The sequence below is a fragment of the Prionailurus bengalensis genome, chromosome X (assembly GCF_016509475.1).
Source record: "Prionailurus bengalensis isolate Pbe53 chromosome X, Fcat_Pben_1.1_paternal_pri, whole genome shotgun sequence".
NCBI lineage: Eukaryota > Metazoa > Chordata > Mammalia > Carnivora > Felidae > Prionailurus > Prionailurus bengalensis.
Window position 1 is genome coordinate 124,025,833 of NC_057361.1, and position 16,669 is coordinate 124,042,501.

At 50.9% G+C, this 16,669-nt stretch overlaps 1 protein-coding gene across 1 annotated transcript in view; it reads left to right on the plus strand.

The window, feature by feature from the left end:
* The window catches only part of MAMLD1 (mastermind like domain containing 1), a 120,662-nt gene extending 104,458 nt beyond the window's left edge, over positions 1-16,204 (plus strand). The window contains exons 4-5 of the mRNA XM_043570991.1: positions 12,890-12,974; positions 13,971-16,204. Of these exons, the coding sequence (XP_043426926.1) occupies positions 12,890-12,974; positions 13,971-15,076 (1,191 nt within the window). The 3' untranslated portion in view covers positions 15,077-16,204. The remainder of the gene's footprint in view (positions 1-12,889; positions 12,975-13,970) is intronic.
* The last annotated feature ends 465 nt before the right edge of the window (positions 16,205-16,669 follow it).

Here is a 16,669-nt window from a genome sequence, read left to right on the forward strand (position 1 = left end):
TATTTGTAATTAAGAGCCTGGATTTTGGAGTAAGCCAGACCTGGGTTTGGCTTCCAGCTCTGCCACTTACTGTGTGACTTGGAGCAAGTTACTTTGTTACTCTGAACCTTATTTTCATCCCTATTAAAATGAGGGTGGTAATGGTACCCATCTTTCAGGGTTGCCATGGGGATTAAATGGGATAAAAACTGTATAGCATTTTATTCAGTGCCTGGCATGTTGTACAATTTCAGTACATCGTAGGGGTTTACCATCACCATCACCGTCATGAGACAATAGGAACCTTCCAGAAGCTATCAGAGCAACTAGTGCCACAGGCCTCTCCTGGCTGCTGAGGCTCTCTAGCTTCCAGAGAACCTTGATGGCCTCCCTTTTGCCCCGCCCTTGATGTCCCCCATAGCAGGGGTCTAGACCTCACCTTGCTCCTGTGATGATTCCCAGTGGCCCACCTAGCCTTGACCAGCCAGTTTTCCTATCTCGTTTTCCAGCATTAATGACAGCAGGTGCAGCACTGGCCACACTACAGAAGTGCCCCACAGAAAACAGCTCACCTAAATATCAAGACTACCGCAGACCTGCTCTGAGCCTCACGCGATGGGGGATACTGAGGTGTATGCCAGTCTTTAGCCCAGGTGCTTCTCAGGCCACTTGCCTACTCATTGGAATTCATGCTGCAGAAAAGATACTTATTCCTTCATTCCTTAATTGATGTATACATTATTGATTTTGCCTTTTTTGTGTTCTTGGCTTTTTTTTTTCTTCTCTCAGCAAAGTAGCAATTTACCAGTTGAACTTAATCCTGTGATTAAATTTCAAGTCTGAGAACTTGATTGACTAAGTGAACTTGATTTTGGACCTCATCAATTTTAGTCAGCCTTAGACATTTAAACTTTGAAAAATTAAGGTTAAATATACATTTATAAAGGGGAAAAATCCAGAAAAGCTCAAACTCTTCCAGCTCTTGCATACAGAATACGCTGCTCCAAGGACACTCTAACAAAATGCAAATTTACGGGAAAGCTTCACCCAGTGGGTGGGATTGGTGCTACCCTAGAGTTCTTAGCAGAATCTCTTTAGTGAGCCCTAGCTCCCTCTCATCCCCTGTACCACATGTATCATAACAGAAATGCTCCAACTTGGAGTTCTCCTAATTTGGGGATACAGTTGTTGCAAAAAGAACATGTGGGCCACACAGTAGCCAACCCAGCAGCCATTTCACAGCTGTGGACCCCTCAGGGCTTTCCAGAATGTTCTTTCTGCTGGTCTGCTTGTTATATAATAGCAAAGGTTTCAGCTGGGCCACTTGATTGAGCAAAACTCAGGGTGGGCTTTGAAGTCAGACAATATCTGGGTTCTAGTCCAGGCTCTGGCACTTACTAACAAGTGACCTTGGGCAAGTTGTTTACCCTCTTTGTGCCTCAGTTTCCTCATATTTACAGGGGGTTCATCATAGTACGTTCCTCATAGGTTTGTCCCAAAAATTAATTGAAAGACACCGCCAGAAGGGGTTACCAAGAGTTGGGAGAGGTGATGGCCCTGTTGAACTGTGTTGGCCAAACCATGCTTAAAGTAGAATGTCTGATTCCAGGCTAATCCCTGAACAATTCTTGGGACACCACATGGAGCATCACAACAGTGCTCAGTATATGGCAAAAGTGTTACTGTTAATGAAGACTACCACTCACTAGTCTTCAGACAGTGCGTGTAACAGGCAGGCCCTGCATATGTGTTAATTCAAGGAATCTTCACAATCCCTACCACTTGAGACACAGAGTTAGTAACTTCCTTACAATGACATAGCTAAGAAGAAGCAAGTCCATGACCCCAGCCCAAACCTCTGTCTCCAGAGCCTACATGCACTCTTGGCCGTCTTGCCAAAAGCTGTGCTTTCCAGTATTGTAGGCAGCAACCACGTGTGGCTTTTTTAAATAAATTTAATCCATTAAAAGTAAATAAAATTAAGAATTCAGTTTTCCATTTGCAGTAGCCACATTTCAAGTGCTCACTTGCCACGTGAGGCCAGTGCCCACTATATTGGGCAGCACAGGTATAGAGCCTTCTTTCCTTTCTGGGAGGATGATTCAACATCATCTCAGAAAGTTCTGTGGGACAATGCTGCTTATAGAGCTTCTGGGATTTTATTCCTTATGAAATCCCAGACTTGAGTTGTATAGCTGTCTTGTGTTATTATTAACAGACACGTAATTGTGATATATTGAACTCTCATCTGCACTTGGCCAAGTAGGGAAATGGCAAGCAGAAAACCAAGAAGTCTAACTCACATTACATTTTTCCTGTTTTCCTAATGCATTACTTCACATTTACAAAATTGTCTCCTGTCACTTCTGACACGTAGGGACATTCACCAATATGCCCAAAGATTCAGCTTCTTCCACAGCTCCACCTTGACCTCTTTGGGCTATCTGGATAACAACTGGAGCTGGCTTCTGAAGTCGGCCCAGCTCTTGAAGGACCTTGGGTTCTGAGGGTCTCTGGCATTTGTGCCAAGCCTCCAGGTCCTTCTCTTGGGCTTTCTCTGCTCACCTCTATTACATGGTTAGTAAAGGCCAGAGAAAAGAAAGAAAGGAGTTCAAGATTCATTACCTGAACTCTTGGATGATGGGGGCTAGAAATCCACAAGCTCCCGGAAGCTGGTGGAATTATAGTACACAGCTATAACTTTGTGAGTACACATATACTTCCTTCTGAATCCCCATGGTGGAGAAGACTGGACCAATATATAATCTAGCCAATAATTTATAGAGTTAGAACACCCATCCGCTTCTTGCAAAGTAGCTGAATGTCTATGGGGGTTAGTCATAACCTTCGCTCCATGTCCCAGAACCCATTTGAGCTACAATGATGTCACAGAATAGCCAACGAGGTGCAGTTACTCCACTGTAAATGAAAGAGGATACCTTACTGTTCCTCTTCATGTGCAGAGAAGGAGCCTCTGTACTTCCAGACCCAGGAGTTGCTTGGGTTTTAGCCACGCTGTAAATCAGATCCAGGTCTGTACCCTTCCTTGCCACTGTGTGCCCTGGGTAAACGTATCTCTACTTCTTTGTCTTGTAAACTAGCCACAGTCTCAACTGCATGTATGCAGAGTTCAGTGCCTAGCACACAGTGTGTGCCCAGTAAATATGTTAGCTGATGTTATTTTTATGGTGCGGTTATGATTCCTCTCTGTTCTTTGGATGGGTTTTATTAACATGACAATGTTAAAAAAGGATGAGTAGATGTGCTTCAGTGAGGGTCAAGGCTCCTTTTGTCAGTAAGGTTCATCCCAAAAAGAGGCCAGCACGGTTCTCACCAGATTACCATCTCCCAAGCGCCTGGGACATCACGCCAAGTTCATAACAAAGCAAGGTCATTTGGACTTTGAGTATTTGCTGAGCCCCTGGCAAAGGCACAGGCACTACCTGGGCACCAGAGGGATTCAGAGATAATTAAGACCTGGTCCAGCAAGGATGTTCAGTCAGCCACAGGTGTTCAGCCACAGGAGCTAGGCTGAAGGAGAGGCAGAATTCTCAGGGTGGAGGGGCTGGATCTCGAAGGACATGTAGGATTCCCAGAGTGAAAACTTGGGGAAAAGGAATTCCAGGCTGGGTGAATCAAGGGGCACAAGCTCAGGGGGCTGAACACACATGGCAGCCTGTCTGGAGAGATCTGATGAGCTCAAAGGAAATTTTGCCATGACTGGAGGATAGAGTACATGACACCATGGGACAGGAAACCTGACTGCCAAGACGACAGGAGGCCAAGGTTATGGACAGCCCTAAGAGCAGAATTTAACAGGATGTTCTTGCATCTCTAGGCAGCTGCGAGCCATTGGAGGATTTTTCAGGGGGAGGGACCTTTGGCCAACCTCAGTCCAGCAGGCTCTCTTGCAACCATGGAAACCTCAGGATCCAGGGAACTGAATGGTTGTGAGTTCTGTGAAATTGGGCACTACTCTCAGACACTATCCACCTGTGGTCTAATTCTCTGAGATCTGGAGTCACGTGGAACCAACCAGTCTAAGAGCTAGTGACTGTACCCACCAATTGTTCATTGACTAGCTTTTCTCAGATTTTCAGTGATTCCAAAGAAAGCGATGGCTTTACCTTACATTTGGAAACCTCAAGGAATTGAAATGTCCCTAACCACCATTTCTTTGAAACTTAGGCCTCACGCTTACAGAGTACGTGATAAGCAGGGTTTCTTTCCAAACCAAATAAAACAGAGGAGACACATGAGCATCGGCTATAAAGCTAGTCAGTCACAGTCAAGATTGAATCTCATGTATTTTATGTGTTTTGTTTTTCAACTGGGGATTGCATTGGTCCGCCAAGTGCCTGCTCCCATTCTGCTCCACTCGAATGAATGGCTCCAGGCCCACTCCCAATTGCTGCCGAAATAGAACTGCCCACACTGTTGGGGCATCTTCCGCCGCTGGTAATTTCCATGTGCCATCTGCAGTTTTTTCTGCCTGATAAACTACTGAGGCACTGCAAGCGTATGTTAACACTGATGGGGGGTCCTGTTTCTTGACCCATCACTAATATCCTACAAGTCACATGAAGCTACCAGGGATTCCTGAGCAAAAGCTTAAAATGCTTCAGTTCCCTACAAATAAGCCCTATTCATTGCTTTTCAGTTGTGTCGTCATGGAGCGGGTGAGTAATCAGAGGTCTAGTAATATTTGCATTTGGGGGTTGTAAAAACTCCAATGTGGCTATAAAATAGTGTGTAAAATTATCAAGGAGCTAGGTGTGCGGGCACTAAGAATTGTCAGTTGTAGAAAGCGACCTCTCTGCTTACGTCCCGGATGACCTTGCTCCAAGGACAAACTGAAGCTTGAAAAACCGGAGCCACAGATGGCCAGGGAGCTGAGCTCCCTACGAGTGAACCGCCCCAAGAGGAGGGGCACTGGGCCCTGCGCGGTGGGTACACCATCAGATGGTGAAGAGCTTTTCTTTCCCAAGTGCACGGACTTTACTTGCTAAGGATATTTTGTGTTGTTGTTTTGTTTGTTTGTTTGTTTTGGTTTGGTTTTTTGTGTTTTTTTGTGGTTTTTTTTTGGGGGGGGGTTTGTATCTGTCTGGGGGACGGGTGTACTCTCTGAAACTCTCCAGGTAGTTAGAATGTCTTCCCAGTCCCCTCCTGAAGTCTATAATTTGTTCTTAAAAATTTGTCTGGACCGCCCTTGTAAAACTTTGAACTTTTCTAAATGCTGCATTTGAATAGTTTCTACATTTCAAAATGCATTTTGCGTTTGGTAAGCTAATGACTGAACACACACACACCACGGCAAACTACGTGTGGGCTTGGGAACCAGGCGAACCTGAGTTTGCATCCTGCTCTGCTCCTAACTAGCTGTGTGACTTTGGGCAACTTAGTTAACCTTTCTGGGCCTCAGCATCTTCATCTGTGAAATAAGGACAATAGTAGTTCCTGCCTCAGAGACAGCTCCTTAAAGGACCAAGTGAGACTGCATATTGAAAGCACTTGGGTCAGTGCCTGGTGCATAGCAAATGCTCAATAAAATCAGTGGTGGCGATGTTTAGTGTTATTTCAAACGATACATCCAAATATCTACCGGCCTAGTGTCCATGGCACAGACCCGTGCACGGTAGGTGCTTAGTAAGTGTTTACTGCAGTGAATTGAATTGATTCCAGCTGGTTAGCTTAGTTTGGGGGATGAAGCTTTCCCTTTCTACTGGGGTGATAGGAGACACAGATCGTGCCTCCCAGCCCAGGTGTTACAGCACGAGAGGGAAGAGGCTGTGTCAAGCGCTCGGTGTGTTCATCAGGATGTCAGGGCTATATCAGCAGCTCATTTGAGTCTTGAAATGTTCTCTGACACGGTTATCAAGTGTGAGGTTTTTAAATTGCTGTTTGTTAGCTGAAAGAATCGGGTCATATGTTCAGTTCTGGTGAAATCCCTGTCATCTAAAACATGACAGAAAGGAAAAGTTTCCCCCCCACCCACACACACACACACACAAGTCCCTAGTAAGGTGAAGTGCGGTGAGGGCTAGAGTTCAGGACTTGGCTGTTGTGGGATTTACACTTAACTGTTTGGTTTTGCACTCACCATTTGGTTTTGCAGATTCCTCAACATTTCTACACACACAAACCTGCAAACCAGTTTAGAACTGTGTGCTCTGTTGGGTGGGTGGGGGGCGGTAAAGGGATGGGAGGGATCGGGATTGGTCAAGGTCATTGCCGATGAACCAGCTTATGTGACCTAGCTTTCCTCCCGTTTCCAACAAAACAATGACTGATCAAGGCAGGGGATCCTTAACTGAGATCCTTGGATGGGTATTAAGTGTCCAGAAAACCCCTGAGATTATATGTAAAATGTTGGTGGGCCGGGAAAGGGGAAACACCACTGGGAGTGCTTTTTCTGTGGAGAGAGACCATAGCTTTTAATGGATTCTCAAAGGAGTTTGTGACCCATGACAATTAAGAGCGCAAAGCTGTTTGGTTTTGTGGCCCCAGACCAGGTGGTGTGTATAAGCACCACACTCATAGGACCCAGCTAGGCAGGCGGTCATGGCAGTGACAAGATCAGTCAGGACCATTTTGTGGCCAAACAGCTGATGGATTGTTCAATCGGTTGTTGTAGACTCATGTAGACAAAGCCTGCAAGCTTGGGGAAGCCAGGCCCCCCCAGGTCAGCCTCGGGCGACAGCCCCCATCCTGCCAGGCCCTGGGGAGTGAGTCCTTCCTGCCCGGCAGCTCCTTTGCTCATGAGCTGGCCCGAGTCACCTCCTCGTACAGCACCTCAGAGGCAGCGCCCTGGGGCGGCTGGGATCCGAAGGCCTGGAGGCAGGTGCCCGCTCCACTACTGCCTAGCTGCGACGCTGTAGGTAAGTCACTTCCCCCGAGCCTCGCTTTCTCATCTGTCAACTGGGGCGCAGTCCCCTGCTCAGCCTGCCCGCCTGCCTCACAGGGTTGTTGGGAGGAACACAGGAGGTGACAGCCCATAAAGCTCTTGTACACCTATGAGGGATTTCTAGTGCTTTCTCTACTGTGTCCCAGCTAATCTTTGGCAAAGAGACCACCCAAGCAAGCAGAGTGCTCCAGGCGCCTGAGCCTCACCTCCAGGGAAATGAGTGGGGGTTGCCCCGGTTGCAATTACTCCCTCCCTGTGGTACGCCTTCCAGCACCCCGGGTCTTTCCTTGCCTGTCTGTCCCTGCGGCCAGACTGTGAGCCCAAGGGGGACAGGGACTCTGCTTCTGCACCTCTGGATACCCTCCATTACCTGCCTGCTCTGTGCCTAGCGGGTACTCAGGAACTGCCTCTCCTGCCAGCGATCCGCTGTGGACTCTGCACCCCACAGTGTTCTCTGACCCCACTCCAGACTCGTGCGCCCTAAAAGTGGGAAGTTGGATCACCTCACTGGAGGACTGGCAGCCAGAGGAGAGCAGGCAGAAGGAAGCCGAGCCAAGCCTGTCCACAATGGCTGTGAGTTTGGACCATCCCCTGCAGCCTAGACGGAACCGCTTGAAGAGTCACGTTAGCGGTGGTGGGAGCAAGATGGTGGATGCCAGCCAGAGCGGGCCTTTGCAGGGCGTATCGTTTGGGTCGTGGAAATGTTGTTCTGGTACATAAAATATCAGTGTGCACAGGACATCTGCCCTATCTGCAGGAAAAAAAAAGCTGGCGAAATGAGCATTTGCTAAGTGATAGTGATCAGAAGATGGTCATCAAGCTGAAAGGGCGCCGGGATTCTGGCCTTTAATGGAAGTTCTGCTTTGGTAGGTACAGCCTTGTTCTCCTTATCCTGCCAGCCCCAGCCGGGAAGAACAAGCAGTGCCTTTTGCTCAAGGTCTATTGATTCCTGCCTCTTTCCCCCTTTTCTGTGTGTGCTCTCAGAGTCACCGTGTTCCTCAGCCCTTCGCTCTTCAGTTGAAACCTGAGAAATCACGTCCAGCACAAAGCCACCAGGAAAACAGAATTAGCAAAAATGGATGGGGATATGGTCCACTCAGGATGTCACTGTTCCACCCTAGTCTTCCCTGCCTTTCCCTTCCTTCAGAAGTCAAACATTGAAGGGGATCCCAGCTAGCTTGCCTCAAATTCCTAGCCCCTACCTTATTATGTCTCTTCCCAAGGCAACGCCTTCCACCAAGCAGTGGAGGACCAGGCAGACGCTTGGCCCCCAAATCTTTCCTAAGAATCTCTGGAAGTTGGACCCTCCTGGGGGGCTTTGAGGGACAGAGCCTTGCCAGCTCAGCCCATGACTCAGGAAGGCCAGACTCAGTGTGAGACGGAGGACGCAGGCACCATAGGGGAAGAAGAAAGGTGAGCTGCAAAGACGTTTGTTTCCTCTGCCCCAGGATTGTTCCCAGCATTGAGGCCAAGCCCTTCCGGGACCAGGCAGCCCTGAAACCACCAAGACGGAGGAGGAGTCAGAATAGAGTTCATGCAGTTGGAGATCAAGTACAAAGACAGAAAACCGGAGAGTGAAAAACCTGAGCTACAGCTCTCTGCTGTTGGCTTTTGGTGGCATTGATTTTGTGAAGCCCCCAGTGACAGCCTCAGATGGGTTCCGACCCAAAAGCAGCAGCATCTCCATTGGGGGAGGTCTCTGGCATAGGAATGCCAAAGGCCGGGAGGGGCACAGAAAGACCCTAGCAGACTACTGCTGCCCCAGGCTTCACCTGTCTTAGAGAATAGTGTGGCAGGCTCTGATTTACCCTCAGGGTCCCATGCCCTGACCCAAGGTTTCTGCCGTGCCCACCCACTCTTGATCCCTTCACTCTGTCGTTATCTTCTTTAGAAGACGTGTCACCATCTGAAGTGATCTTCCTTGACTGACTTGTATCTTGTCAGTTTCCCCCTCCATTATAAGCTCCGGAAGAATGAGAAGCCCAGCGCTAGCCCACAAGAAGTGTTTGTCCGCTGATTGACAAAGGGACTAACCGAGCTGCTAAGTAAACCTTGTCTTCCCATCCGGTCCTTGAGCATGTTCACGCTGGGGGCTCCAGAGCCACTGAGGCCCACATGTCACTGGGTGCACTCTGGACCAGGAAGGGCATTGAGCAAAGGCAACTCAAAAGAACAGGTGTTCGGCAAACCCCTTCTCCCCAGATCTTGGCCTTAGCGGTCCACGGAGAGGCCTCCTGGAGAAACTGAGTCACGGGTTCTGGGAGTTAGGAGGGACCAGGAAACTATGAACCTCATTTGTCATTCACTGTAGGAAAAAGCCCCTGTGGTTTTGAAGGACACTGAGGAGGATTATAGCCGAAAAGAGTCAACACCCCCTCAAAACAGGGCTCCCGATGGAAGTATCTGACTGCCTTCATCCATCGGCCATGACAAGCCAGAGCCCATGGGTATCAGGGGACCCCACCCCCATGGGAGCAAGAGTCCCAAGAATTCTGATCTCGATTTTATAGTTTCCAGGCAGAAAGCTGTCTTCCTGTCATTTCAAAAGAAAAGTCAAAAGGTGGGTGAGTTGTTTCCAAATCTAGCTTCCAGAAACTACAAAAGAAGGTGATTTTCCTAGTGGAGTAATAAACAAACAAACCTACACAGTAGAACTCATTAACCTTTGAACCTTTAAGGTAGCTGAGTGCCTTCAGCGGCCAGGCAGGCTGGCTCCCTTTGGGGACACTCAGGGGGTGGGTCTGCTTGGAAAGGAGGCCTAGTTACCTAAAAGCAGAAAAAGATCTCCCTTTTTCCCTCTCCCCCACTCCTTCTCACCCTCAATGTGCTCTACAAAACAAGGCTTTGGGCCCATTCCCTGCCATCCCCCTGGAGCTATTCCTTTGGAATCCCCTTCTGAGTCAGAATGCTCTCCTCCTGCAGGGTCCTGGGGACAGTAACCTCAGTCTGAATCTGGCTGAAATCCAGAAACCCTTTGTAGGCTTTTGTCCATGAGTCCTGCTGGTCCTTTGCTCTTCCTTCTCTCCCCCATCCCCCATCCAGTTTAGAGTCCCTCTGATTAAGTGATTGAATCTGGCAACCACTTTCCCTGCAGTGGTGAGAAAGCATTCAGGTGGTTGCACTGGGCCTTATAGGACACACTCACCTGCGGTGGCTGAAGGGTGAGGTTGACACAGCGTCTGGCTTGGCCTGCTGGTGGGGGACACTGTGTGAGGCTGGGCTGTGCCAGGGGACAGTGGTGGGGTTCAGGCCAGCCTTTGGTCTCTCTCTCTCCGTGAGGAAAGCACAGCTAGGCTCACACAGCACTCACCTGACACTGCTCTGTCAGTGTCACCTGGCACAATAGGACACCTCCACAACTGCGGCACTAGAAAAATGAGTCATTTGATGACCTTCTCCAGAACCATGCTTATGAAAAGCCACAGGTTGCCTGGGCCATCATTCACAAGTGTCTGTCACTAAGCAGCAACTTTCAGCCATCACTTCCTCCTGGTCACTGAAAACATTTGTCATTTCCTGTTTTCTCCATTTTCCAACGATTCCAATTGTCAGTGTCAAAAGGCAACAACTGTTTTCTTGGGGCTTATCTTTGGAGCACATTGATTCAGAACAAAGGATGGGGGCCTCCGTCTGCAAAACAAAGGAAGCAGCCTCCCAGGGAGGCCTCCTCTGCCAGGGCCAACAGGACCAGGCCAGGAGCAGAGGGCTGCCTTGGCCTCTGGAGGCCCCAGGCCACTGAAGAGACTCCTGCTTGATGTCTGTGTCCCAGGATGCCAGAGGCCCAGCCCCACAGGCCGGGTGTCACCGTGCTATGTGAACTTGAGAGTTTCTGTAGCCATGCCGCTGACCAGATTTGCCCTTAAACTTGGGAAGGTCCGGATTTTCTGCTTCCTTGGATGAACACTGGGCACTGTCCCGTGGTCCCTGTAACGCCGGACTGCTCAAGAAGCATTCTCTTTCATCTGGCCAACACCACCCAGTTTCTCCACCCCTTGCCCCATGGGTGTCTTTCCTCTCTACCTCCTTCCCTTTGGACTCTTCTGCCCTTCCCTGGCATTTTCTTCCGTTTGCTCTATATTCTTCCAACCTGCCCCCTGGCCCCCACCCCCACCCCTTGTACAACTGCGTTCTTTGAGGCAACTAATGGGGCAAACAGTGGAAATGGATTTAGGGTGGGTGTTGACCCAGCCAGCCACAGGAACCAGACCCCAGAAGCAGCCAGTCCCCAGAAGCAGTGGGCTGGAGAGGCCAGAGCACCGGGTCTGCTGTTGAGACACACGGCACTTCCTAGCCATATCACGTTGGGCATGGCATTTAACCTCTCTGAGCCTCACATGTCACATTAGTAAGCGGGGGGCTGTGGATCTTCTGCCCAGATCTTGGCCGCTGGTATAAGGATGGAAGGGAAGAGCAGAAGTGAAAGTGCTGGCCCAGGGTGAAAGGCCTGCCTTCAGAAAGCCTGCCTGCCCCCAGTGTGGCAGGCAGAGCCTGGCTTTGATGCCCTGCTTCCTGCCTCGGGCAGCCACGTGACCCCCGTGCTACTCGGGGGCCAGATCCCTAACTGCAATGATATGAAAGAAGGGTGCGGGCGGCTCAGCACAGTGAGCATGCGTGGGCTGGCCCCGGGTGCCCCATACTCTAGCAGGAAGAGGGCAGCTCCATGGGCAGCCCCAGGAGTAGCCCCCCACCGCCCACATCCAGCTGCCCCGGTGGAGGAGGACAAGAGCCCAGACAGGAAGCAGGCTAACTGCAGGATGGTGAAATCGCTTCTGGCGTGGTCTGCCCAGTGCCTTGTGTCTGTCCTCTGCCGCCAGGCTGGGAGCCCAGCACTCTCCGAAGCGCCAGCCCCACTGGGTGCAGAAAAGCAGGCCCCGCTGGGCAGCCCATGTTGTAGGTCAAGTCCTCTGGCATCTGGGGAGGGGGTTGCAGCTCAAAACATGGGCTAAGGGGTGGGAGCTGCCTTGGTTGCCAGCACACTGTGGAGCAGGCTTCCTGAGAAGGGGAGAGAGAGGGCAGTGGGCGAGATCTGGGTCCCAGTCACCACCTGGAACCAAATGGCTGAGGGTCTCCGGGTAAGTCGTGCCCCCGGCCCCTCATCCGGTTCTCTGCTATCTCCTTGGGCCACTGAGACTCAGTGCTGAGACTGCGGCCCTGAAGCTCGGCTCCTGCCCCAGCCCACCAGCCGTCCCCTGAGAGGGAGACAGGAAGCTTGTCCCAATTACCCATCCTACAGCCAGGCGGGAGAATGACGGGAAGTTGGCAGTAAGTGGCTACTCTGGGTGGCAGACAATGCATTTATCTGACCATGTGATCATCCTGCCGTTCATGCCAGGACCACCCAGAAGGAGCCTGAGCCCTTTCCCCGTGACAGCCCTGCAGAAGTGGGGTACCCACCACCACATAGCCCAGAGTCTGCTCTGCCCCAGCCATGGCGTCCCTGGTTCGCTTAGCCATTCCTTGTCTGCGTGGTTCCGGGTCCGAGCCCCACCCCTATCGCTTAGCGTCCTCAGAATATAGCCAGTTCGTCTGGGTCTCCTTGAGGCTGGCCTGCCAAGACTGTTGTCAGCACTGTAGACATGGTCTGGCCAAGGCAGAGGAGTGTAGGACTGTCACCTCCCTCCTTCTACATACTCTGCTTCTATTAATGCAGCCTAATGTTACATTTGCTCTTTTGGTGACCACATCTCACTGCTGCCCATCCTGAGCAGAAGGACATCCAAAATGCCTGAATCTTTTCTCTGTGTGCTGTTGCTGTTAAGCTCTGTCTCTCCCACCCCCATCCTATGCTGTCACAGTTGATTTTTTAACCCAGGTGCAGAATCCTACTTTTGTTTATACCTGTGGAGTTTTGCGCGGGAGGGTGGGGCATGCATGCAAGTGTGTGTTGATGTGTTCACTCATGCTTTCTGCTACACCAAAGCCAAGTCCTGGGCCCCCATGCAGCAATCCCAAGGCCGAGTTTCTTGGTAGCCGCTATCTAACACATCTTTTTCATCTTCTGTTTAGCAAGAGAAGCAGAGATCAGGTCTTATGGCAATGACCCCTGAACAGCGGAGTACATATATTGCCCAACAGATGAGTCAGTTTCAAGGTAAGCAGTTAAGGTCATTGTTCCCAAAGGGGCAGGCTGGAGTGGGGGGGGCGGGGGAGGGGGAACAATTCACTCCAGAGTAAGCCGTTACTGTCAGTGTTTCTGAAACTCCTGAGGGAGAAAGGGGAGGTCTGCAACTCAGTTAAATAGCATGCAGCTGTCCCCGCCCCCCAACCACCACCACCCCAGCCACTGCTGGAGTGACCTTCCACTCTAATCATTCCTGAGCCATCCCTCAGGTGTGGGCAGTGGGACAGGGGTTGAGGACACTCTTCCTCAAAGAGTCTGTGGCGGGGGTTCCCAGAGCCTGCACACATAGCAGGGGTCCCTTCCCTACCACGGCAGCTCTGAATGGGCTCAACATTTATTGGCCGCGGATACAGTCCTTAACAAAAAAGCCAGGCATGGTCCCCACTTTGTGGAACTTTCACACTAGCTGGGGAGATGGGTGTGAAACAATACTTAGCAGCCAGCGGAGCGACAGTGGGCTGGGCCAAGAATGCCCTCACCTGGTTTTAGCCCAGTGCTGCCTCCATTCTCCAGCAAAAACCCCTGTTCCTTTGGGCCTGACACCAGCCGAATGTCCTCCCTGCCCAAGCTGGGGTAGCATGTCAGGCCATACTTCAGCTGCAGTGACAGGACAGACAAGTTCCAGGAAGGCCAGAGGCAAGGGGTGGACCACTGTCAAGGCGTGTGCAGGGCCAGGCCTGTGTACGGAGTGCTGAGTATAAAACCAGACCCGGACCCTGGCCTTGTGGAGCTTATGATCTACCTGAAAAGACAGACCAAAAAGCTGGCATTTTCAGTCCAGTGGGATCGTATGTCGGTGTGTGCGTGGGGAGAGCTGAGGGTGGAGAAAGAAGGGGAGTTGAGAAGAGTTGAGGAGCTGAGTGCAGAAAGCAAGAAATCAGTGCCGGGCCAGTAGCTCCCCAGCGGCAGCTGCAGCCCAAGTTGAAGGTGACTGTGGAACTGACCTCCACTTTTCCCTTTCTGTAGCCGTCCAAGAACAAGTCACGTCCAAGTGTAACCAGACTGAGGCAAGCCCCCCATCCAACCAGCCTATGATGCCACCCAGAGCTGGGCTCCTTCAGAACAATCTGAGTCCAGGAATGATCCCACCCACCAGGCACCAGAGCCATGAAGGCATGGGCGTGATCTCACCGACTCCGGGCAAGCAACAAGGAATTTTCAACTCCGGCCCCCTGTTTCCCGTACCCTTGCGCCTGGGCCAGAACCCCCTAAGTAGCCTCGGTTCTGTCTGTCGTCGTCTGCAGATTCCCAAGGCCACTCCCTCAAGAGTGCCCCTGCCTGGGTTCTGTCCCAGGCCCCTGAGTACCCAGCCCCCGAGCCCCCACCAGCTCAGACAGCCCTGTGTGCCAAGAATGCCCGCAGTGTTCAACAATGCTGCATGGGCGGCGGCGGCAGCTGTGACCACAGCGGTCTCAAGGGAACTGGCTTTGAGCCGTGTAGATAATAGCATCCAGCAGCATTTTGATAGCAACTCCATCTTCACCAAGGCGCCCGCAAGAGTTCCCATGGTAGCCCCGACATTTCCACCGCATCAGGCAATTGCGCCCCCCAATCAGGTGACCCCAGGAGGCAGGCCAGGCCATAAAGTGAGTGCGGCTCTGGTTGACCCTAGCTTCAGCCCGCTGGGCAACCAGAGCCTCGGCCAGAGCCCGGTGCAGGGTCCCGTGCCTGCGCTCAATGCCACCAAATCCCTCCAGCAGGGAATGGCCAGCTTTGGTCCCATGAGTCCCATACAGGGCATCGAGCCGCCAAGCTACATGGCCGCCGCCGCCGCCGCCACCTCTGCCGTCGCTGCCAGCCAGTCCCCAGGTCCATTCCCCAGAATGGGCAACCCCCCTGATCTGCCACTCTATGACTTTCTGCCCCAGCCCCAGCCCCAGCCCCAGCCCCAACTAAATGGTCTGATCTCACCCCCTGACTGTAGTGAGGCGGATTTCATCGAAGCTCTGTTGAAGGGCCCCAGCGCAAGCCCAGAGGAAGGCTGGGTGTGCGACCTGAGGCTCATCGACGACATTTTGGAAGAGCACGCCGCCGCCCACGATGCTGCCGCCCAGAGCGCGGGGGGGCTTTAAGTGCCCGTGGAAAACCCTGTGCTGTCACCACTTTAGGCAGTGGCTGGACCCATAGCAAATTCACAGCCACCTCCACAGCCAGTTTCCTCATCACATTTGAGTGGCATCAGCCTGTGCTCATCCCTGTCTCTACCTGTGACAAAATGGAAAGCTGGTGATTTTTCAAGCTACCTGTACATATTTGAAAATTTTGTAAATGGTTTTCGTAAACGTTAATGACAGAAGTATTTATACTTCATTTTGTGACTTTGTAAATAAAGTGACGGCTTTTGTTTCAGTAGAGTTGTGTTTATTATGCATTGTTTGTGTTTACTATACATTGTTGCAAATATGCAGGCTGTGTTCTTTGCCCCAGCTCTACCTTGTTAAGCTGGTTGTTAAGCCCCAGCACTACGTTAGAAGCCAGGTGGTTGTTGCTTATGGTTTTGATGTAATGGCAGGTGTGGATGTGACCAAGAGGCATTGTACAAACTGACAAATGCCAAGTAGAAACCCCTTGGCCATTTATTGCCATTTTCACTAAAAATTATATCATCTTGTGTGATTCTTAAACTCTTTCGCAAACCTGTTGGGTCTCCGTTGGCTCTTTCCTGATGCGCATATTACAGCAGAAGCTTTACAAGTGCCCCGCAGAGGAAATTTGCCAGGAGGCTAAGAGTTCTGTAGATTTGGGAGGGGTGAAAAGAGAGCCTGTGAGCTGAACACTGGCTGCACTGTCCACCTTGAGGATCTAGAGTGTTCTCCGTTTATCATTCAGACAGAGAAACCCCCAGGTTCACGCTTCTCCAGTGACACCTTGCAGGGTGGAGATTAGATGTACCTGGTTTAAAGCCTTTCAGTATTTGTTTTCATGTATGGTCTGTGGTTGGAGGGGGGAGTCTGTAAACATTAATAGTTGATTTGGGGTTTGTCTTTGATGGTTTTTATCTGCAATTATTGTCATGTATATTTAAGTGTCTGTTATAGAAAACCCACACGTGTTCTGTAAACTTTTTCTCAGTGTCCAGACTCTGTGTAATCACATTTTAATTGCCACCTCCTATTTCGCCTTTACATTTGAAATCTGGCGTCTGTTTCAAGCCAGTGCGTTTTTTCTTTGTTCTATAATAAACAGCCAGGAGAAAAGTGCCTCTATGTTTTCAATTTTCAAGGGAGCATTCAGTACTTACAAAGCCATGGCAGCTAAGCCTGTTGGTGTCTTTGGTTCTTTCAGAGTCTACACGTGCCTTGTGCACCGGGCAGGCCCTGACCCGAGGGGCGAGGGGTAAAAAGTTTGCCTCTGCCATCAGTCTGCATCACAGCACGGAAGCACGTTATTTTTCACTGCAGCCCTTCATTTTCCAGAGAAGGAAGCCGAGGCCACTGAACCAAGTGCACTGGGGGCAGGGGGCAAGGGGCAGGGGGAGACTCCCACTGCCAATGTAGACCCTCTGCACCACTATCCTCTCACCCCTGAGAGGGTGACAGACCCAATTAAAGATCTGTATTCTTCCCACTTAAGGGACACCCATGTAGGGCGGCGAGTTGGGGGGGGGGGGTGGCGCTGAGGCAGTCTGCTGCACGGGAAAGAAGTCCTGTCACTTCACAAAGACA